The sequence below is a fragment of the Eretmochelys imbricata genome, chromosome 13, assembly GCF_965152235.1.
Source record: "Eretmochelys imbricata isolate rEreImb1 chromosome 13, rEreImb1.hap1, whole genome shotgun sequence".
Lineage (NCBI taxonomy): Eukaryota > Metazoa > Chordata > Testudines > Cheloniidae > Eretmochelys > Eretmochelys imbricata.
In genome coordinates this window covers 4,688,304-4,712,316 of record NC_135584.1, presented here as the reverse complement: position 1 = coordinate 4,712,316, position 24,013 = coordinate 4,688,304, and the positions used below count along the sequence as shown (strand labels likewise).

The following is a 24,013-nucleotide window of genomic DNA, read 5'->3' as shown; positions in this document are numbered from 1 at the left end:
GCCATTTTCATCTCTCAGGGCTGAAGCACAGAACCCTCTCGCCGATGACAAGAATTTATCCCAGTGCTGCAGGATCTTGACAGTGCACTGGAGTTCCCGGGCTGCTTTGCAGTACTCCACAAAATTAAAAGTCACATGCAATTAAATCGAACATCCTGTCCCAGATCCCTGGGGATGCAATACCTGCGAAAGCTCCCAGATGACCCTCCCCGGGAGAGACATTTTCCTCATCCTGAGCCGCAGCAGGCAGTTACTCGAATCAAATTGTAAAGCTCATTTAAGAACAAAGAGAAGAAAAGGAGCTCTTCAGTCTTTCGGTTTGATGGCTCAGCAGTCTGAGGGGTAGTCAGCACAGCCAGTCTGCATGCCCTTCTGCCAGCGGTGAACCTGCTTCCTGAGTAAAGAACTAAGCAAGGCAGGTGTCCTTGCAGTTCGACTCTGGCCTTCCTAGCTTGCTTGATGTGCTTGCAAGTTTTATCAAACGCTCTTAAATCATCCCTGTGCAGAGGCATATGTGCCATTCCAGCCCTGTTTTGAGGGCTTAGGTGGGAGTTGTTTAGGCCTGTGCTAGCCCTCTGCATCTGTGAATTCCCCGAAAGTGGGCTTCTGCTCTCAAAAGTGACTCTGAAAATGGTTCCCTCTTGTCATCCCGCTAACAATAGTGACTCGTAAGGTTTTTTTCCTGCTCAGCATTGCAGAGCTGATACAGTCACGGCAGAGTGAGTGGGATTCTGGTCATTATGATTTTGATTACAGTAGCCTCGAGGCCCCACCGCGCTCTTCACTGTACATACGTATAGTGAGACACTCCCTGTCCCAAAGTCCTTATCGTCTAAACAGAAAAGACGGACAAAAGACGGGGAGAAACAGACGCAGAGAGCAGTGAAGTGACCGACTGAGGAATATGAGTGACACGGCTCGCAATAACAGCCAAGCTTCCTCAATCCAGTGTCATTTCAGTAGACTCTGCCTGTCTGTTCTAATCCGTTCTGGCTCTCGTGTTTTCAACAGAATCGTTCAGTAAGTTCTGACTGCAGAATGTATCCTCATTTGCGATGCATAAGCCCCAAAGAACCCAGCCTGACTCTCAGATCCCAGCCTGCATGGGCAGAGTGGGCAGTTAGAAAAAACATCTTCCTTCTCGCTCCCTGAGCAGGTGACATCCGGGCATCACTGAGAGGCAATGAACAATGCACCATGATGCCTTTTGTTTTCACAGTCTGTTTTAGAGCCGAGCTGTGCTGGAAGCCTGATTGCTAGAGCGGGTTGAAATCTTTTGTTATTGAAAAATTCCGTTTTGCCAACATGAAAGTGCTTTGGGAAAGCATTTTTCAACCAAAGAAAAAAATTTTGAAACAAACGTTCTGTTTTGTTTCAAATATTTTCACTGAAAAACTGAATTTTTTTTTTTTTTGCTGAAATTAAAAATGGATTTTTTTTTGCCAGCTCCATTTCTGACCATTGCTTGAATTAGCTGGCGAAAGAGCCATTCAGCTCACTGTGAATCACTTGCTCACATATGGGCTTTCACGTTCTGTAAGGAGCTTGTTAGCAATCACTTGTCTCTGCTACCCAGCTGAGTTTCCCTGCTCTCCTTGTATTGCTTTGCTTTGACTCGTGATGATGATGATGATTTGTGTTGCCATAGAACCTCGGAGTCCCAGTCATGGACCAAGACTTCAGTGTGCTAGGTTCTATACAAATAAATATTAAGAATGGGAGGAACTTCCCCTAGAAATAATGTTCCTTTTTTTTTAAGACATTTTCATTTGTTTAGATTTTATTAATATTTTCCCTTGTCTGATTGTAACCAGGGACACGAGCCACAGCCCTTTGTTAAGAAACCAAACTAATTTTTCAACAAGCCTCAAAGGGGAAAGGGCATTTATTGGTACATTTAAAGCGATACTTAGAACCTCCTCCTGTAAAACGCTGAGTATCCTCAGCTCCCTTAGACGTCAGTGGAAAGTGATGGCTCTTAGTGCCACATAGACGGTGCTCAGCCGCTAGCATGATCAGACCCCTGTTCCACAAGAAATGGGTTTGAATCTGGATTGAGGCTTTCCCAGACTTTGGGGATCAGGAGCCTTGAGGGGGTTCATCATTGCGTCCGAGAACCAGCTGTCAAATTCAGATCTGGGTTTGAATTCTGAAGGTGTTCCATTGGGCCCCGCTCCACCGTATTCCTGCCAGAGTCCCACTCCCTCTTTGGTGTTTTTTTGTTTTGTATTTTGGGGTGGGGGAGTGTGTTTTATTTTATATACAGGGCCCTGGGCCTTTTACCAGGCTGCAGTTCTGTGAAATCCTTTTCTGATTGTTCTGAATTTCAGTCTCTGAGTGCTATGATCTCTAAAAGAGAGGTCATTCCCAGGAATGCGTGAACGCTGAGTATTCCCCATAAAGAGGAGTTACATCTTCCCCCATGTTCTTAGCCCAAAACACTGATGTCAGCCTCTTGTGGGAAAGTCACTTCTAGTTAATACTTTGTCTAAAAAATATGGTTAAAGGGCCTTAATGCAGATTCTGGGCTCCAGAGAAGGGTCCTTGATCTCAAGAAGTCTGACTGCAAGCTGACGTATCCAGGGGATTGTTATGGACTTGACTTTTAGGTAGGGTCGATATCACAAAGATTAATTTTTTCTCAGAAAGCCTTGAGTGTGTTGCAAACAGGGCCTCGTTGCCTTGACAACTCATCTTTTCAAAAAGTAAATTCATCATACGCCCTATTCACTGGCAAAATAAACAGCCACGAAAGAGGCAGGAGGGTCTTCGCTGAGCTGCTGATAGGAGTTTTGCTGACTTTAAAATACACTGCTAGGCTCTGCATTGCTTTGCTTGCTTTTCTTTTCTTTTTCTTTTTTTTTTCCTTCTTTCTTTCTTTCAGAATTGCCTTTTCCCCCACCAAACTGGCTCGCTTCTCTCAGCCCTGGTCTAAACTTAAAAGTTTTGCTGGCATTGCTAAGTCAGTCAGGAGGGTGAAGAAATCCCTCCCCTAACTGACATAGCTGTGCTGGAAAAAGCCCTAGGGTAGGCACATTCATACCAGCAAAAAAAAAGTCCTTTTGCTCATGTAGCTTATTTTGTTTGGGAAAGTGGTCTGAGCTGTCCTGGGGGATAAACGGCATCTCCACTGGGGAAGGGTTACTGTAGCTACAACAGTAAATCCTCTCTAGTGTAGACAAGGCTGCCATTTTCAAGGGTTATAAGGGAATTAGGTGCCCCCCAATTTTCAGTGCCTAAGGCCTTATGCTCTTTCCTAAAGGCCAGCATCAGATACATGCCATCTACTTTAGAAAGTGACCCCTCAGTCCTCGGCCTCTCAGAATTCCCAGTCTATTAGCCACCACTTTCACAGCATTTGGAGGAAAAATGCCCATGAAAAAGGGAACACCTCCCATCTCTACCCCTTTCAGGGCAGCGTTGATAGTCCTGGGAACAAAGTTTAAATCCTGGGAGTAGTTTGGTACGTCACAATTGCAAAATAACTCACTGCAGCCTCTTTATCCCTTAGAGGAACAATTCAGTTCTGTCAATTCCCCCAGCTGACAATTTGTTAGCTGCAAGCCCCAGTGGAAAGTTTCTTAAATGGATGTACCTCTCTTTACATTCATAACCCAGGTCTACTGCTTGCTCGGTGTGTGCCACATTCCCTTCTAGTGACTGGACTCCCCCACAGAAGATAACAAACTTCTACAACTACCAGCTGATTGAAGTTCTCCTGTAGCTCAAGTAGTGGTGGGCTGCTATAGAGCTGAGACCCTAAATTCAGATCCTGTAGCTGGGGGTTGTTATAATGGCTCTGAGACAATTTAACAAGCTCCTCATAACCCAGGCTCTACGGCACTAGAGAAAAACGATTCCTCCAAAATTAATGCACTTTAACAACATGTTCCTCTCTGTGCTAAGCAAACCCATGTTTCTAAATATCGACTGGAGCCTTGTTTTCTTGACCACAATCTTTATATGACTCTGGTTAAACTGAAACGGATGACGTGTTCCATGCTAGGTGGCTGCTGGATATGTCACGCTTTGAGGGCACGTTCTGGGAAAAGCCAAGGAAGACACTGTACAGATTTCTCCTTGAACCTCCTCTGACATTACTGGGACTTAATGAATCTAACATTTCCAGGATGGGGCATCACTCAGATCTCGGACTTCATTCGCTCCAGCTCCAGGCTCTGGAGTGATGTGTGCACATACCTCAACGCTTTGGAGGAAAGAAATCGCACAGTGCTACCTCTCTGGAGCACAAGGACACACTTCTAAAGAGGCAAGGTGACAGAAGATCTGTTTCATGGTTTGGTGCCCTCCCTCTGTGGACCGGTTTTATTTGGAGAAGCAATTCTCTGTGCAGGAAGCCCAGAGCGACTCCCCTGTCCTAGATTTAATGTGCCTTATCTCAGGCAGGGACTCTGCCATCCTAGCCCTGTTTTTCTCAGGTCTCTGTTGTGGCCTTTTGGGAGCTAAACTGTGATTTGCTTTTGTGGTTTTGCTAGTTCTTTGCGCCTGCAAAGAAATGGCTGAGTGCTATGGCCTGTTCTGGTGAGCGCTCTCTGGCTGCATCAATGTCTTGATTGATTAGTTATTATAAAGACTGTGGCTTTCAGGCAGGGGTGGGTGGCCTACCAAGGGGTGCTAATTTTGGTTGGACGTATTCCTGGAGGTTTCATCCCATGACATAATCGTTAATTAACGATTCATCTTTAATTCCTGGAGACTCCCAGGCAATCCTGGAGGGTTGGCAACCCTAGGCCTAGCGTTCGGTGAATAAGCCTTGTTCACTCCTGGAACTGGAGGCTCAAATCCTAGCTGAGGTCACATGTGTAATGAGTTGGTTGGTCTTGCCCTAACCTCTTGTGAGCATCTATCCGCACCATTGTCCCACTGGCATCTCTTTGGAGGACGGTGAGTGACGTTCTCACACCGATTGAGGCTGAAATTCGCTAGCAAAGCTGCTGGTGTAAAGGAGGAAACACGCCTCAAGACCCCTCCGTGCATCCACTAATAGGCAGCAGCCAAGTTCCAGTTCTGGCCTTTGGCTGAACGAAGAACTATGATGAGTTTAGACCTGGGCTCAAGCTGTGAAATCCAGACCGGGATCTAGATTTCCAACACCTCCAAAATCAGGCCGGGTTAGATATGGACATTTGTCTTGGCCTATTATAAAGCAAGAGAGCAAAATTAAATCTGGGTTTGGATTTTCCAACAAACCCAAGGTGGAGGCAGGAATGAGTTTAGGACACAGGATGCTGGTTCCAGCCCATCTCAAAAAACAGGGTTCTGTGCTCTGCACAAAAGCCTATTAATTGAAGATCTAGGCTGAGACTCACAAACTCATTACGCTTGTAACCCAAACTAGCTTTGAACCTACATCTCCAAAGGTGAATTGCCAAGTAACTGTCTCCTCTTCCTCCCAGAGTTTTTGCTCTAGAGAGACAGCATGTGATCAGAGAACAGTGTCTTATGCTAAGAACCTCTCTGACTCATAAAGCCAGCTTGATTTGCAGTTTGCTGGCTCTAGCTTGGGCAGTAAGTGTGGTTTTGATTTGCTATGGGGTATTTTAGGGAAGGAGAGCTGTCTAGAGGGAGAGGATTGAAATATGAAAGCTAATTAAATACAACTGTCAGTCAAAACGCCTTCTCACCCCACTCCATCCTCCCACCCCCTGTTATTCTCCTGAAATGATGATGGGCCTTAGCCAAATACAGTTGTAGCTGTTTAATGATTTGGTCATGAAGATTTTTATTTACAGGCCGTTTGAGAAAATAAATGGAAAAAATAAAAATATTCCATGCCTGAGGCTCCTTCTTAATACAGACATAAAGATGATGCTGACGTCTCTAGAACCACAGTGCTCTGGGGAGACATGGGCTTAGCTAGTTACTGTGACACTGATTTCTCTCTGGAGCTGGGAAGCTGGAGTGACGAGAGATGCTGGAATCTCGGCGCCCCTTGTGAGGCTGTGGGGATGGGCAGTTGCTGGCTCCATATCCAGTTGCCATTAGCGTTCGTTTGTGTTATTTATTGATTTTTTTTTTAAGTTTTAATTAAGGGGGTGGGACCCTTTGCTGCCCAGCTGTAGGCACCAATGACTGAAAGGATTTCAAGGGCAGTGGGCATTGCTTTGTGTGCTCCTCCCCACTCAGGTCTGGCATCCCCACACAGCTCCAAGCAAAGATTCCTGTCAGGAATCTTTGTTGGCTCCATCTGGCTGCCAGTTATGGCCTTTTCAAAAGCACCATGTTTCTCCTGGACAGAGCTGAGCGCGTGGAGGTTGCTCAGTGGTCTGTTCTGAGATGTGGCTCTTTCATTTTTCAGTTACATTTGATTGGCAATGAAAGCCCCGTGTTTGAGGACAGACCTCTTGGGTCATTAAAGTCATCTGACCTTGGTGGGACACTGGCATCCCCTTTCTCAGCGAGTGCCATGTTTCAGAGCAGATTGCCGGAAGGGGAGCATGTCGCCCCATCCCAGGTAGAAGAAGGCAAGAAGGCAAATTCAGCATGTTCAGAAAAGTCACAGATGGGAAAGAAATGTAGACTGTCAACTCCCAATTCTATTGGAAAATGTGATCTTGAATTCCTTTGGGGAACACTTTCAAAACAAGTCCTGTTCTTTTGCAAGCACAGTTAATTTATGCATTATCACTTGTGAGCACAGATGGTAGAATTTACACATACAAAATCCATCAGTCTAAATTTTCAGAAAACTGCCTGCAGTTCCACACACAAAAATGCATGCATAAATGCAACAGCAGTAGCTCCATATGCAGCTAGCCAGTTAGACTATGTCAGTCCCCATTTATGCGTGCAGTTACCACAACACAGCATGCAAAGTAAGCATGCAGTTGTGTGTACATTTTCCTGAAAACGTAAGCCACCAGATGCACGTGCAAGAGTACAGCACAGAAATGGCCCATGGACGTGATTGTGTGTGCAGTGCTGCGCATACAGAAATGGAGTCCACAGTGAGGTCCATTTGAAGGTTTGGTCCCTTACACGAAGCCCCAAAGTTACTAACAAAGCTGTAATTAAAAGCACTTGGAATGAGAGCCCAAGCCAAAAAAGAGAGCGGACAGAGACACAAAGTCTTTCATTGTTTAATGGAATAGTCCTGTTAATCCGTGGATGGAAGCCATATAGGCTGTTGAAAGTTAGACATCACACCCTCTGCCAACAATAGAGTGTTGTTTGTTAATTGGTTAGGAAGTGCAGCAATTGCTATAGGGGCATCTTTAGCACAAAGCAGTGGAAATGTTGGGCCCAGTACTGCCCCCACTGAAGTCAATGGGAGATCCGACTCCAGGGCAGCTAAGTTTCTGTCTTCAGAAAACAGCTGCTTCAGATAGCACTGGCTGGCACCAGTTGTAGTGGTGACAATTTCTCCCACGCGACTCTGTCATGTACCTTAACCAGCCTCACTTTCATTCCCGATCCCTGGCCACTCCAGACCGGAGACCGACTCTCACGCTGGATTGCGTTCTGTATGTTCCGTGCTGAGGATGACGTAGCTACGAAGGCCTTGGCTGAAACCTCCAAACTCATTGTTCAGCCCTCTTCACGGCGGGGGGGAAACCCATTCAAAGGCCCACAGGGCTGGTGCACGCAGCTCTGCTAATAATGTTCCATTGTTTGGCAGCTAAACTACACCCGGCCGGGGCTTCCGAAGTTAAATCCGAGGCTGTTGGAAACCTGGAAAAATGAAGTGAAGGAGAAAGGACACATCAACTGCCCCAATAACGTAAGGAGGTTCTCTGTACGTATCACGGGTGTGATTTTCAAAAGAAAACACACAGCTGGAATCTTCAGTAGAAGGAGGGAATTCTCAGTGGGAAAACCCCTGAACTGAACACGGAGATGCTTGCTCAGGTTTTTATTCAGCCCATACTTAGGTAACACTCCCAGGGAAGTTAATGGAGCTTGGCCTGAATAAAGACTTCAGGATTTGGCCCATTGATATTTCTTTGTTCTCGTTTTCCTGTTAGTTGCCTTGATGACTATTTGAAGCATGTCCAATCACTGTGCACTCCTGGGGTACTCATTATAATACTGATGGACATAATTACCAGCAAGAGGCTAGAAAGCAGAACTGGGAATCTGGGGCTCATTGTTCTAAGGGGAGAGCTCTGCTTGTTGAGCTAAACCAGCGGCTCAGAGGGACCTTCCTAAGGATTGCAAGATCTGGGTTATGGGAGCTGCTTTTTGAAGTCATGGGGAGTTTTGCCTAAATAAAGACTGCAGGTTTTGATCCAGGGAGTTTCTTTTTGTACAGGACCCACATTTCCCTAGACTGTCCCTTATTAAAGCAAGTCAGGGTCTGATTTTTACTCTGTTAGATGTGACTATAGTAACTGATTGTGCAACTCAAGTAACTGAGTGTGCAAAGAGCGAAGATTAGCTGTTTGCACGCAAAAATACCCTATTGTGCATGCATGGCCACCGTAATTTCCCCTGTAGATTAGGGGCATGCATTTTGTGGGTGCACTTCTGCATCTAACCTCTTTTGAAACTCAGGCCTTGCCTGACCTTCCTCTGGATGTGAACTGCCCCCATCTCACTGGGCCATTGATTTATAATCTGGAACAAAGCCCTGCTAATGGGAATTTTAAAACCAGGATGTTAGCAGGGTGAGACGCGTTAGCTAATTAATGTCATATACACGCACTTTGAAAAGACGTTGCTCAGAACGTCAGCTGATTATGCTACTGCCTGGGTAATTAGCCTTTCTGCCTGGATCTTCTGCTGCTGCTGTAAGAACTCCAGGAGCTCTGCAGGGCTTTCTAACGGCTAGAAAAGGTACATTTTTCACAGAGACATTTAGGGATAAATTTTTCAGCCTTGGTGCAGAGGAACGTAGCCACATGACTCCCATTAGCACTAATAGGAAACGTGTGGCTTGATCCCTGTGCATCCCACAGAAAATTAACCTCATGCTGATTATCCAGGGCTGGCTATCGAAGACAGCCTCCTGGGTACGGTGGGCTGCCGTCCATGAAATATAGAAAGACAGGAAGCAAGTTGCTAGCCCTCTCTGCCTCTTCATTTCTTTCTGCAGAGCTGTGAAGCCATCTACTCCAGCGTTTCTGGCCTGAAAGCCCACCTGACTAACTGCAACAAGGTAAGTCCATCTGAAAATGGGTCTAGGCTTTCTGCCGCTATTTCTGTTTAGGGCAGGCGGTCTTCTCTCTCCTTCTCCTCCCGCTCGTTAGGGGGAAATGGGCCAGATGCCCCCGATCAAAAGTAATTCAGAGGGTGTTTTAAAAACTATTTATCGTATTGGGTCCTTGGGAAAGGTTGATGCCACTGGGAGCCCAAACCCTCTGCTCAGCTCCCACGCAGGCTGTGCTAATGCAAATATTTCAACGCTGCCCCACGCACTCGCTTTAACACAGCCCTCAAGGAGCCACCTGTAGGGGTGAGGAGAGGCGTGCCCGTCTCATGCTGACTGAAATCAGGGGCCTTGGTTGCCAGGTAGAGCCGGCTGGGTGAAGGTCATCCTGTGCAGTGGTCCAGCAGGAGGCCAGGCACTCCCTGTACCCTGGACGGGCCCACAGTCCTTGTACAGGGCCAGTGCAGGGGGAATTGCACCCATTCTTGGGTGCAAGGTCCTGTATTGTCACCTGCCATCTGTGAGCTGGATGGAGAGCACCAGCGCCTTTCACACAGTCCGCCTTGTGATGCTGGCCGCTTTCAGTGGCTCCCAGCCTCTGCCGGATTGGAACAGGAAGTAAAAAGCTCCACGTCTCACCAAGTCCCCTGGACCATACCCACTGCCCAGAGATGGCAGCAGTCGATTCGTTAACTCTTTCATCCAATTGTGCTGGGGATGGGGAGCCAAAATTCACCAGCTGAGTTGGGACAGAGTGTGGGACCGGCATAGCCTACTCCCGCCTCGGGGATGTACTCACAGCCGCAGCGCAGGGTCTGGTCTGCCGCTTTCCCCCGGCATTCCTGCCTGGCCACTGAATTCATGCTGTCACGATCCCTCCCCTAGCCTGCTACTACGTCATCGTCATCATGGCAAGTCCCAAAGGGGCGTGGCCTCCTTGGAGATTGAGCCCCACCCCGCTCGATCTCTGGCAAGGGGCTTAAGGCGGTCGGGTTGTATATTCAGTTTGTGTGCATCACTAGCCATCTTGTCACACCACCAAGCCTTGGACGCCCATATGATCACCGGCCAGATAGCAGCATCCCTTGGTGTGCACACCTTGGAATTGGTTGGTCTTCCATTTTAATAATACGTCCCATACCAGGCGAGCTGCCGAAACCAAGCCAGTGCTGATGGAGGCAGTTGCTGGGTTCACCTTTCTGATCTTGTCCTGCCACTTAATATGAAGCAGCTGACAAAGCGGACGAGAATTGAAAACATCAGTCTGGTGTTCATCAGCTTCCCTCCGCACCCACGTTTCACTTCACTGCAACGGAGCTGGTGTCACTGTGTTCTGTAGAGCAGCGGCTGTGTAGCAAACATGATGTCACGACGCCCCCACAGAGGCTGCCGAAGGACCTGAAAGCCGGCAGCAGCGGCTGCTGGAAACATATCCGCATCTTTTGAGCATCTTCCAGCACGGCCTACGAGGCTGCCCAAGTATTTGACAGCTGCCACCAGTTCAATACACCGGCCGCACAGGTTAATACTGAGCTGGTTGCAATCTGGAGTTGGACACTGCTTGATGGTAGTGGCCTGGCACTTATCTGGCTTAATAACCAGACCAGCACGTGTTGCTTCTTGCCCAGTTAGACCAGCCCTCAGCTGCAGCGACTCACCAACCTGAGCCAATAAGACAATGTCCTTGGCCTACTGAAGATCTCAAAGCAGAACAGGGTTCAGCTCCACAACAGCTGCCTTCACAAGCTTATCCATCAACCAGTCAGTGCAGAGCTGATGCCGAACAGCCGTGGTGACAGCCCTGCCACACACCCATGGAGATGGGGAACCCTGCTGTGTATCTGCCATGTATCGAGCCTGATACAGCGCATCCTCAATGCCATCCGCCATGCCACCTTATTCAGGCAGGTACAGACCCCACCCTCATGGTCAGCAGGGCGTAGAGAGAAACGCCTTAACATGCCAGCTAGTTTGTCAAGCACTGGGCTTAAATGCCTCTGGTGTCCTCACTTCGGCCCCTCCTTAGACAGCGTGATTCTCATCCTAACCATCTAGCGGGGTTCTGACACTTAACACACAGTACAGTAAATACAAAATAACCCGTCGTTCAGTGCCAAAGAGGAAGGTGCTAAAGGAATTAGACACCTAACTCCTATTGACTTGGGCGCCTAACTCCACTCATCCACTTTGGAAATCCCAGCCTATAGAAATACAGTGTGTCATATAAAGAACAGAACCAAGGGCAGGAAAATGGCCACATAGTCACATTATCTATTTAGGTAAGTATCTGACCTCCACTGGAGTGAAACATGAGGGCTATTACACCCGATAGATATAGCAATAGTGCTTCCAGTTTAAATTAACTCCAGGAACGTTGTCCCACAGCAAGAAAGGGCGACTCAGTGCAGAACCATGGAATTGGAACCGAGAAAGAACTTGTAAAACTTTATCTCCTGAAATCCTTCCAGCTCTAAATCACAGTGAATGTAGTAGATTCCAGAAGGCAACTCTTCAGTTCCTGTGGGCCAAATTCATACCTGCTGATTATTGAAAACATACACAGCCCTCTCCCCTCTAGCCTTAACTAGAACACTAATGAGAGAATTTAGAAAATCATATGCAGAAATCCTGCACAAAAAGCAGAGTTTTCACAAAATAAAATAGCATATGCATGAGATTTTAACTGTTGTTTGGATCGATTACAAAATCACCCTGCTTGCCAGAAAAAGAGGCCCCTTCACAGCAAAGCCAACAGACTGCTCCAAACCATGCAGGCCTGCATTTGCAAAAAATATGTCTGCAGTTGCACCCTTAATTGTAGGTTGAATTACCATGGCAGTGCACAGGCAACAAATGCACAAATGATCTCTTACATCCTTAGCTGGTCATTTCAGTGCACAGCTGTGGTAACCGCCCTCACAAATCAACCGAGCAACTGCCCATGTATTTTTCTAAATGCACAAATTCTTGTGCCTTATTCTGCAATCTACAGGCTTGCCTCTAGCATCCTGGGTACAGATCAAATCATGTAGTCCTGAGTCAGAAGCCACCCCTGGTCTCCAACTTGTGCAGGGAAGGACACAGACTCAGTGCAGTTCCCTGGCATGGGGAAAGCATGGGGAATTCCTGTGCAATCAGCCTGCAGGTGTCCTCTACCACTCTGTGGAGATGTAGTTTGGGAGCTGAATGTGGGACAGGCAGGGCAGGGGACGTGTGGCTCCCACACACAGACTAGAGGCCATAGGACAGCTCTGGAGGATAGTTGGAGAATACTATGCCCCATGGCTGCTATAGAACTCAAAACACACAAGGCAGCACTAGTGTGAGGAACTGGGCCTCAGCTCTTACTGTAGCATTGACTTCAGAGGGAGTTTTGCTGGAAAAAAGACTGCAGGATTTAAACCTCCAATAATCCTCTCTACTAATCAATGGGGCGGGTGAGGGGGGGTGTCTGGCAGATACCAACAGTAATTCTTATGAAACCCAAGGAGCTGGACTGAATTACATCTTTCATGCAATCCCAGTGGAGTGTTTTAGAATATATTTATGGCTCATTAAGAAGGGTCAAATTGACGCAGAATCATTGCACTGGGGTCAATATGGATCAATGATCTGTGATTTTTGCATGCTCACTTCTGGGTTATGTGCTAAGTGGGAGTCTGGGCTGGCCAGGCCTGCCTGTCTGCAGACACAGCTAGGACCTGTCTGCCATAACATTTACAACATGAACCCAATTATGAAGAAATTCTCACAGAGCCCATACATTGCCCAGAGGGCCTAATATATAATTCCCTGGCCAATGGAGAACGCATTATCTCCTCTGTGCCAGTGGACTGAGGCAGAGTCAAAAAATCATTCATTTTCACAAGGACTCTTAATAATGAAAATCCAGCAAATTAATGGCCTGTTCAAGAGTATGAAGGCAAAATTAGGAAAGACCTGATGATCATAAATTAGAAGTTTCTCTCCCAGTAGGTGTTCTTAATGATCCCTGAATTTGCTGACAGTAAAGAAATGGTGCAGCTAGCGATATTAAATGAAAAAATAAAAGTCTGTTAATGTAATATTACAGTCGAGATTTTAAATGCGCGAACACCCAGAAATTCACATTTTCGCTTCCACAGAAACCATCATTCATTCCCCGTGGGGTGCATATGTGGTATTTTGTATTATTGTAGAAGGGGTTACTTTCATGCCTTGATACACAGGTACAATTACAGTTGCCGTGGGAACCGTAGCTTTGAATTTCCTGGCTTTCAGGCAATTAAAATCCACACCGTTATGGAGGAAAATGTGCCTCTGTTTCTGTGTGAAAGCTCCCCTCTCTCCTTTGCTTCCCCAGGGAACGAGTCTTATGCATCATGTTCCCTGAAGTTTTTCATGGGTGTTCCAGGGAGTAGGCCCAGGTTTTCAGGTACATGTGCAAAGCAGGTGCACAGATGCACACATGTGGTGTGGGTAATTGCATGCACAAATGTCTCATTGAGCAGGATAATGTTTGCAGCTTTACCATGGTTGCATGCAGTCTTGCAGTAATTGCCCATACAAGTCAGATACGCGAATCTGCATGCGTCTGCACCCATGCCCAAAATTTGTCCTCCATTTGTATCAAAGGAAGCTTCTCTTCCTTTTGGATCCTTCTGAGGAGAAGGAGCCCCCTCACTGTAACAGATAAAGGGCCGGATTACATGGTAAGCTCCTGGCCTACAGCTCCAGGAGCAATGGCGTGTCCACATAACCGTGGATGCAGTATTTTAGAAATACATCTACTCCTTTACCTTGAAGACAAAGTCTTTGAGCTCTGGATGCTGAGGGGGCATTTGTGGCCTTCGGGTGGCCCTGGACCCATCATCATGGGCCCAAACATCAGGACATTTTCTGCAGACAATGCCTAGAGATTTCCAAGGGGCTTCTGGGTTGTGAGAGGAGAGGGAGGCTGTATTCTCACCTGAAGTTTGAACGTGCTTTGGCATACAGGAGGCTGCTCTTTGCCTTTCAGGGAGACCACTCTGTTGGGAAGTACCGGTGCCTTCTCTGCCAGAAGGAGTTTAGCTCAGAAAGTGGAGTCAAGTATCATATCATCAAGACTCACTCAGAGGTAAGGAAGTGGGCGGGGTGCAATGGGGCTCTGGGGCATGGTTGAGGCTGTTTCCTGCTAAGGTTCACCTGTGTCCACTAGAAGCTCCCGTTGGAGCTCGCAGAGTTTAGGCAGAGGTGGGGGATGAGCTTATGCCTCTTTGCTTTTCTGGCCGTCCCTCCCTGTCCCACCTGTTTGACCTTCATCTGAGGCCCCAGGGCACCCGGTCTAGTCTCTGGCACGTCCAGAAACACGGCACTCCTATGGCCTTGTTTTGCACACTTGGTATTCAGGGTGGGCGTTGGCAACCTCATTCAGCCTCACTTCCACCCCCAGGCTGAAAAGCTTGACTCTGATTTGAAGGTTGTTGGGTTCCCGTTCTGCTTAGGGGAGACTGAGAGAAAGGGAAGAGAGAGAACTGAAAACAGAGGCAGAGGGAAAGTGGAGTGGAGCCTGAGAGGTGAGGAAAAGTAGAGAGAAACTGGGGGGATGCTGGGGGAGAAGAGGAGAGAAATGTTAAAGTGAAGAGAGATCCAATCCACATCTGTATAGCACATACAGAGGGCACCATTCCTTCTGTCCTTAATACCCTGGACAGATTTTTTTCCCCTTTCGACGGAAAAATGGTTTGAGCTATAGGAGGAAAAGCTTTGCCGCTCAGGGCCCTGTTATGAGAGGCAGTGTGGTCTAGTGGGTAGGCACTGGGCTGAGTCAGGACATCCAAAACTAATTTGTGGCAGTTGCAAAACTTAAGCTTCCACAAAGATTTCCCCCCTTCTCCGTTTCCCCTTCCCGCGCGTCCATCATTACATGTCAATGCCTCTGTGAACAGAAGCTAAGAGAAGCATTCAGGCTGTGGCAGGAGATGTACTGAATCATTGCACAGCACCCCACTGGCAAGTTGAAACTGGAGGAACAGGGGCAGGAGGGTGGAATAAGGGGGATTTCCCAGTGAGAGGTAAGAGAGGGAAATCTGGGGGGGTTTCCCAGGTGTGTAGGGAATACAGGCGTTTTCCCCGGTGAGAGTGAGGCCAGGAGGGAAAACGGGGGTTCTCTATAACAAGGAAAGGGGGGAGGTGTAAATGCGGTGGCTGGGACAGTGCTCGCCGGCCTGGGAGGGTCGCTAACCACCAGTCCTGTTCTTTTCCCCTTTGGACACAGAACTGGTTCCGAACCTCTTCAGAGGCTGCCCGGAAAAAAAAGAACAGGGACCAGATTTCCTCCAGCCAGGAGGAGAAAACGAAAAGCACAAGTGGGAAGAAAAGGGGGAGAAAACCCAAGGAAAGGCCCCCGGAAACGTCTCTGAAAGGCAAAGAGAGCACGGCAGCAAAGACTAATCTTAAGAAAGCCACAGAGAACTGGGAAGGGTCCAACTGCAGCCCCGAAGGGAGAGAGAGAGGCACCAAGCTGCCCGCCAACAGGAAAGGGGGAGCCAGTAAGATGCCCGAGAAATAAGAGGTTCAGAGACTCTCTGAGGATTAGTTTACAGCCCAGGGTAACGGGGTGAGGCCCTCCCAGTTTTCTCTCCCCCACCCCCTGCTCATCCGTTTTGTTTTAAAAACAAAAAAAACAAAAACCACTTTAAGCAAAATCACGGACCGTGTTTCACACTGGAAAAAAGGAAAAGACTGCAGTTGTCCATCCATCACCCGCGTGCACACGCCCGTACCCCTGGACTCCCCTACACACACACACACGCGCACTTGTGCGTTCACTCGGGCTGCACAGCTCTTCCGCTGACATGTCACATAATGCAGCCAAACCTCTGCGAAGCAGGAACCCCTCCCCGCCCCCGCTGACCGTTTCCTTCAGATTCTGTGCGCTGAACCGGTGATGCTTGAGCAAGAGGAAAGTGCAATAGAGGCAGGGTGTAAAGGCTTTTTATTTGGGATTGCTTGTCGGATTGCAATGCCAGCATAGGAACCGGATTGGTTTCTTTTTGGGTGGGGCCGGGGAGGGAAGAAAATGATCTTTTAGACGCTGTCTGTACCACACCCACAAACGGTGCTTCAGCCTGTGGCTTGTTAGTTGTGATGAACTAGGGGTGGGGTTGAAGAGGTGTCTCCAGTGAATAGGCTTTGGCTACCTGTTGCAGTAGCTGGTGAGGCTTAGAAAATGGCAATCCCAAAGCCAGATGCAGAACATGGTTATAGCCAGGATCCAAAGCATCGCGCCCTTAGGAAAGATTTGGGGTTTGTAAGGCAAGCTGGTGCCCTGTGGCACCCACCCGGAAGAGCTGCAGTTAAGTCCACTTTGTTTCTATGAATGATGCTACTGCTGGATTCCCAAAGGGAGAGCTGTAGCTCGGAAGCCCACCTGTTGCTTTCAAAAGATGTCATGGATCCGAGCATTTAACCCATGTTCTGTTGGTTTCATGGCCTGGCCAGTGTATTGGGCGTGGTTTCTTCTCCACCATTAGGGTAGGCAGGTGTGGTGACCGTAGGTAGCGGGGCGTTTGCCGTAGCACAAGGCGTTTGTCTGGTTTGGCCGTTGTCGTTCACAAGTAGCAAAGAATGTGCAGCGAGGCAAGAAACATGCCTGTGGGGCATGAGGAAAAGATCATGACTGTCAGAGGTGCAGCACACTTGTGATTCCAGCAAGCGTCCACTGGAGCGCAGGTGCCCAGCACCTCTGGAAATCAGGCTCAGTGAAACCAGTCCCAGGGAAGAGTTTTTATATGGGGGGAGGAGGGGCATTTGTTTTATTTTTTTTAATTGAAGGCCGGGCAGTTGCAAAATTATCTGAGCTCCATTGCCAGATTGAAGGGGAGAAAAACCCTCTGGATTTTGAGAACTTTTCCAGACTTTTTTTTTAAAATGTACATCAATATAAAATACTGTATCAAATTGATACTGAGCTATTGGTACAAATAGCCCGTTAGCAACAGAGCTGGGTGACTGCTGCAGAAAATATGCATGGACATTTCTTTGAATTCCCCCTTTCTGTGCTCGCTTTCCGCTGGCAGGAATATTCACTACAAGAGCAAATGCTGTGGAGGATTGGTGGAAAGAGACTTTCAAATTCGCCATCATGAGCCTTCACCCCGGACAGCTGATTCTAAGAGTGAGGCTGATTCAGTCACGGGTCAGAAACAAACCGCATGACCTATCTGTCCGATCAAACCAGCTCCACTTTTGAATATTGAAGACTCGCAAAGACACAAGAGGATGAAGAACTTCCGATAACTAATCCATTTGAGAACATTGCAAGATGTTCACGAACAGAGAAAGAGGCAAAATTCATCCAAGTGCTCTATGAATTAGTCACCCAGTTCTGTTCACTAGGCCAATGAGATCTCTCCAGCCTGAATTTGGTGCACTGGATTGGCACCAAGTGACAATCACAGGTCATGCTTTATAGTCACACCTCCGTGGCTTGATGGATGCACTCCTCTCTTGGCTTGTTCTCAGCTCCCTCCCTTTGGGAGGAACATGCCGCAGCCCAGGGGAGCAGCCTCTGATCCCCTGAAACTCATACTGACCTCAGTTCATCTTCCCAATTTGTCATTACTGGGAGTCCCTTTTAAACAAACGCACTTGTTTTGCGTTCATATTTCCCTGAGCTGAAATTCTCATAACACCTCGCTCTGGGCTGGAGGAGAAACTTCCCCAGACCAGAGTCCATCGGCTTCGAGACAAAAACCAGGCTACCTCGCTCCTTGATAAATACATGGGGCTCGCTGCAGTTCATATCACAAGGAGGCTTACCAGAGCATTTTTGTAACACGTTTTTCACTTACCAGTGGAACAAAGCCCAAGTAGCTTTTCCCTCATTTGTTCCCAATTGCGGATTTTGGAAGGTTACGTTCAGGGGGAAAAAATTCTGCTTATTTAGTCAATTAAAACCTTGACCTTCACTTTGCTTCACTGCATTTCACAGCCTGTCCTCCATCCCCTTGATTCTTAGTATTTTTTCATGCTCTGAGGAGCCATTCAGTAATAATTAACGTCCTTCTCCGGTGACACATTATTACTGCCGCAGAGATAGAGCCGTCTACTCCTGATGTCATGTCAACTCCGCTGCGGAATCCTTGCTTAAGTGCCCACCATATATCTTGGCAGCTGAATTAAAATGTGTGCATTTCCCCTGGTAGCACTACTAAGGAAGTGTGGCTAAAGCCTCCGCTACTTGCCCCTGAAAACTGTGGCCTAAAGATAAAATCCCTCCCTTGCATTTGGCCATTGTTTACGGAACACTGTTAGGCCACATTTTAAAGCAATTAGTGAACAAATTTAATTAACCGGCACATCTGGTCCTGTTTGCCTTTTGGGTGTCATCTATTCTGTTGTTTATCTTGTTGTCAGTAGCGCAAAGTACAGACCTTATCCCCCAGAGGAAGAGAATGCTTCTTAGTAGCCAGAAGGTCTGCGACTCCCTAGCCTTTGCTACAGGACAAACTGGAGTAACTTTCCTCACAACTTTTCAGTGCATTACAAAGAAAGTAGGAAAAAGATGAGCAGTTGAAATTTTGCAGTCATTTTGGTGATATTCTAGCCAGACAGAGCTCAACGGTAGGGCTGCCTGTTTCAAACAGAGTCATCAAATCAGTAATTACCAGAAAGCCATTTGCACTGAGGGTTATTATGCCCAGGGTGGCGAAACGCTGTTAAACTGTATCCCACAGGGAGGCGCTGTCCTGTCATTGTTCCGTGCTCCTATTGCCACTTGCTAAAAGGTCCTGGAGCAACAGTCGCATTCTGCCGTGCCCTTGCAGGAATGGAACGCAGCGCGAGAAGGGCTGTGAGAAATAACAGGGCCTCGGATTTTCAAAAAGAGCACATCCAGTTATGCTTCTAAATCAGTACATAGGCTCCTAAATAAAGTGACCTGATTTCTCAACCATGCTGAGCACCCAGCTCCCATTGACATCAGTGGACGCTGCTGGATACTCAGCACATTTGAGAAATCGGGTCACTTTATTTCGGAGCCTAAATCTGGACTTTAGCAACTTGATTTCAGGCACCTGCTTTTCATAATCTCAGTGAGAATTGTTTGAATAGTTACAGATTAAACACCAGCTGGAAGATGTTCAGATAAGGATGCTGACACAGCAGAAAGCATGGCTGAAAGGAACAGAGGAAAGGCTGGGGAAAGAGACGAGGAGAACGCCTACCGCATCATGGCACATACAGTACAAATAGCAAGATTACACTTAAATGCAGTTGGTATTGTGTAGGCCCAGGCCTTGAAAAACATGGATCCCAATGCACACTTGCTGCACCCTCAAACCCCGCAGGTCTGATTGTGCACATTGGCTGTCACACAGCATGATTGCGTGTCTTGTGCATGCTTCTGTACACATGCTTTTGCAGGGGCACCCACAGCCACCTCCTTTAAAGAACTGAGCCCGTAGGCCCAAAATCTTCCCCTCAGCCCAAGTAAACGGGCCAGGCTCCGAGGACTCTCCAAGGAGGAGTCCTCTTCTCATGGCACCTGAGCAGCTACTCAAGGCTAATGGCTCCTGGCTCTAAATCCACGTGTCCTGCTCTCCTAGGAGACCTCACCGATCTGGGCTGTGCAGCATGTCTGGGGTTCCAGCGGTTGGGCTTCCGTTTGCACGGGGTTCTGTGCACCCTGCAGAAGAGGAGGCAGGACTGGCTCCTTAGTACTGGAAACACCTTAACCTTAATTTTCAATGACAGTCGCACGTTTTTCATTAATAGAATTGCAGGAGGACACTTCGGTTTTGTGACGTCCCAGATGTACAGACTAAAGCAGCTTTTGTCAGATACTCTCAGCACTTTGGGGGTCTCGCCCAGCTCTGTGCAATTCAAAATGGGATCTTCTGTATAGCCACTAACTAGGGAGCTCCTCTCATATGGTCCGGTACAGTCTCACCTGAGGCCTTTCTCGAGTGTGGAATGGGTTGTGATTAGACAGGGGGCATTGCAGTTGTTTATATCTATTACATGGGCATGTCTGAAATAGGCCTGAGCCACAGAATCTGGATCTGAAGCCAGGTCTCCAAGGCTCCTGTATCTGGGGGTTCCATTTGCATCTGGGGGGTTCCATTTGGTCTGTTAGAGAGAGGGAGTGGAAATTTAGAGCCGGGTTCCAACTGGGAACTTTCCTAAAGTTTGGGGGCTGTTTGGATCTAAGTTTTGGCTTGTGGCCCGTTTCTGATTGCACGGTATATGTAAGTGACATACATCCGCCGCAGCTGTGTGAGCCTCACCCAGCTAAGGCCTGAAAACGTAGGTCAGCGCTGTTCTCCGTGACAGCTGATGGGGGAGGGGGGGTTTCTCCTTAAGCTCAAATGGTAGAGCAGCTGCTACTCTGCTTTTAGATCTCCCGTTCCTCGGTTCAAGTCCCAGAAGGGATGGATTCCATGCAGTGGCAACCCGTTCGTGGTTCAGTCCTGCTGGTGGCGCATTGTCTGATGCTGGTTCGTGTGTGAACAGCAGTGGGCCAGGTTCATGCTGCTGAGGGAAGAGCTGGGTGCTAGATCTCGGGCATTTGAGGGTCTTGTCCTCTGTGGCTGGGGGCTTGAAAAGTGACACGAGTCTGTGTTGATAGTGGGGCTTCTCCCTTAACGGAAGTGGTTGAGCTGCTTCCCTGGGCTCTCTGCTTCTCCGGTTCAGCTCCCCGTGGAGCACCGGTGGCCTCCCCCAGTGGTTAGCACATGGGCTGGGATTTGAGCGTTCAAACGTGCACAGCAGTGGCTTGAATCAGACAGGAGTTGATAGCACCTCAGTACGGGCAGAGGAGGGGAACATCCGGAGGCAGAATGGGCCTGTAGGAGGTGATGTTTATCAGTACTACACAGCTCTCTCTACCCCATGCAGCTGGCCGGTTCGGGGTGGAGTCCTGGGCCGGCCCTGTGGGGCACCCTGAGGCGTAAAAGGTGAGAACAGGCCTCCTGCTTCGAGTGCTTGCTCATGTCGATTCCATTCTAGGCGTGTGCGCACCCAGGTGCACAGTTATCAGAATTTTTTGCCTTAGCAGTATCCATAGGGCCAGCCTCCAGAGTGCCGTGCTCATGCGCTGGTATCCAGGGCCACCGGGGGGGGGGCAAGTGGGGCAATTTGTCCCTGGCCCCGCAGGGGCCCCCACAAGAGTTTTCAGGGGCGGGTCCTTCAGTGCCGCCGAACACACCTGGAGTGAAGGACCAGCCGCCAAAGACCTGTCTCCACTTCTTCAGCTCCGGGTCTTCGGTGGCAATTTGGCGGCGGGGGGTCCTTCCACTCCATGTCTTCGGCGAAGCGCCCAGAAGAACCAGAGCGGAAGGACCCCCGCCGCCAAAGACCCCAGGCCCCCTGAATCCTCTGGGCTGCCCTGCCCTACGCTCTCTCCGTTCCTTCTTGCTGCCGTGACAGTTTGTCAGAGCGCCTTCCTCTTGCCTCGCAAGTGGACAGTCGTTTTTCCTAGTACCTACTTGGTCTATAGTTGCTTACTGTAGCTTCATACCAGCCAGGACATGTACTTACCGGTCTTCTTCCCGAAACCTCCTAAATCAGATGAGGAGCGAGATTACACTCTCTGGACATCAGGAGGGTGCCGGCTTTCACCATAGAACAGCTCTTCGTCGCGGTGGCAGACAGGATGAAAGGCCTTCCTGTGCCCACTCAGAGAATCTCCTCTTGGATCACCGCCTGCATCAGGTTTTGCTATGAACAGGGGAAAGTGCCACCGTCAGGGATTGTACCCGCCCATTCAACCAGGGTGCAAGCCTCGTCGGCAGCCTTCCCGGCCCAGGTGCCGATTCAAGATGCCTGCAGGGCTGCGACCTGGTCGTCCGTCCACCCATTCACGTCCCATTGCGCACTGACCCAGCAAGCCTGGGATGATGCTGGCTTCGGCAGAGCCGTATTGCAAGCCGCACGACCGTGAACGCCGAGCCTCCATGAATGCCGCCTGTGAGTCACCTGGAATGGAATCGACATGAGCAAGCACTCGCAGAAGAAAAAATGGCCACCTGCCTTTCGTAACTGTTGTTCTCAGAGACGTGTTGCTCACGTCCTTTCCATTACCCGCTCCCCTGCCCCTCCTTGCCAGTGAAAAGGAGCTGAGAGGTCGTGAGGCCGGCAGCGCCTCATCTACCAGCATGCGAGCGCGGCACTCCAGGGGGCACCACGGCCGGCCCTACGGATCCCGCGTGGGCAAAAAATTCCGACAACAGTACGCACCTCGAATGGAATGGACACGAGCAACACATCTCAAAGAACAACAGTCACGAAAGGCAGGTAACTGTGTCTATGCCCCTCCCCTGAGCTCAAGGCCTGCAGTTCTGTCTGCAGCTCCTGCAGAAAATCTCCCCACCCCCATCCTCCTGCCACGCACCTGTGTGCGGGCTAGGCAGTAACAGCCCCCTCGTAAGGGAATACAGTGCACTCAGGATCCCGGGTGGGGGGGCGTCTTTACTATTCACCTTTTCCACAAATCTGCCCCACCAGTGGCCTGCTTTTCAGGGGCTCTGATCGCATGGCAGTTACTGGGACCTGCAGCTGCCCAGCCCTTCTGAAAAGCAATCGGTTATGCAGCACAGCGGAGTGCATGGGTCAGTTTGTACCCACACCCTGGGGCTGGGACTTAGTCCCACAGACATAGTTTCCATGCTGCTGTTAAATATATTTGTTTTACAGTAGCCGCCAGATGCCTCCGTCTGGATCAGGAGCCCAATCAGGATCAGGGCCCCTCTGCACCAGGCACCGTAGGAGACGTATAAGAAGGCACAGCCCTTGCCCTGATCAGAGGCCCATTGCACTTGTCATGTACAAAGCACATAGGACCCTGCCCTGAAGAGCTTACATTAGAGCTGCTCAAAGAGGGTTTCATCTGAAGCACAAATCCATAGTGCATGTCTGAGCATTGCCTTCCTCTTGAGCCTTACAGGCTAGATGCATGCAAGTGGGGCGGGTGCAAAAGTGCGCTCCCAAAGATTGGGGTCTGAAGGACTTGGTGCTCCTACTCTGTGGGGTTCTGTGGTATGAACCCAGTTCCGAGCACTCAGCAATGTTAAACTTCCTGCCAATGTTGATGATGCTGGTGGGTGTGTATGTGTGTGTTCATATCTAGGACCAACTAGAGGGGAATTCTGGGGTTACCCTGTGCATGGAGGATTAGCAAAATAGCCTCATTTCATTTTGGCTACTTCATTTCATTCCTGGTCACAGCTGCGTAGATTACAGTTGGTGGCCTTTGACCTCCATCATCTCTATCCAGAATCTCATGTGTTACATTTGGGCTGCCTGATCAGACCACTTGAAGCATCATCTGCCCACCCTTAAAAAAAAAAATCTTATTAATCTCCCTTCCCAAACCAGGACACTTCCATTTGCCCTTCTCTTTATTATGCCGCAGTTTCACCACCAGTCCTGAGAAAGGAAAGGAAAGTCCCAAATATTTCCTGTCCCAGGTGTGGGAAGGCTGTGGCTGTAGAGAATGGAAAGGCTACAAATCAGTGGAGTGTCCTTAGCCCACCAGTGGGGAAGGTGTATGGTAAACAGCGATTGCTGACGTGCTTGATTCCCTTCCTTTATAAATCCCGCTTCCCAAGAGGAATGTGGCTTAGGAATAATTTCCCAGGCCTCGCTCCAACTTGCAGAATGCCTAAGCAGCTGCAGCTCTATTCTTCTCAGCAGTGCAAACAGTGTTGCCTTAAGAATAGCTTTTCATTGCCCTTCACCCTTTCTGGTTTCACAGCACAAACAGCTGCAGAGCAAAGGAAGCAGCCCGAGACAAAACCTAGGAAAATGCACATCAGCAAAATGAATGTGAGCACAAGATTCAGTGCAGAGTTTCAAATGTGTTAGGTGTGTGCACCTGCATATCTAATTTGCATGCACTGGTCCCGCAGTTGTGTGCGCACACTGAGTAACTGCACGTGC

At 48.7% G+C, this 24,013-nt stretch overlaps 1 protein-coding gene across 1 annotated transcript in view; it reads left to right on the top strand.

Annotated features, from left to right (window-relative positions):
* ZNF512B (zinc finger protein 512B) overlaps positions 1 to 15,641 on the top strand; it is a 47,324-nt gene extending 31,683 nt beyond the window's left edge. Inside the window, exons 13-16 of the mRNA XM_077832118.1 lie at positions 7,640 to 7,741; positions 9,056 to 9,118; positions 14,109 to 14,207; positions 15,348 to 15,641. Of these exons, the coding sequence (XP_077688244.1) occupies positions 7,640 to 7,741; positions 9,056 to 9,118; positions 14,109 to 14,207; positions 15,348 to 15,641 (558 nt within the window). The remainder of the gene's footprint in view (positions 1 to 7,639; positions 7,742 to 9,055; positions 9,119 to 14,108; positions 14,208 to 15,347) is intronic.
* Positions 15,642 to 24,013: the final 8,372 nt, after the last annotated feature.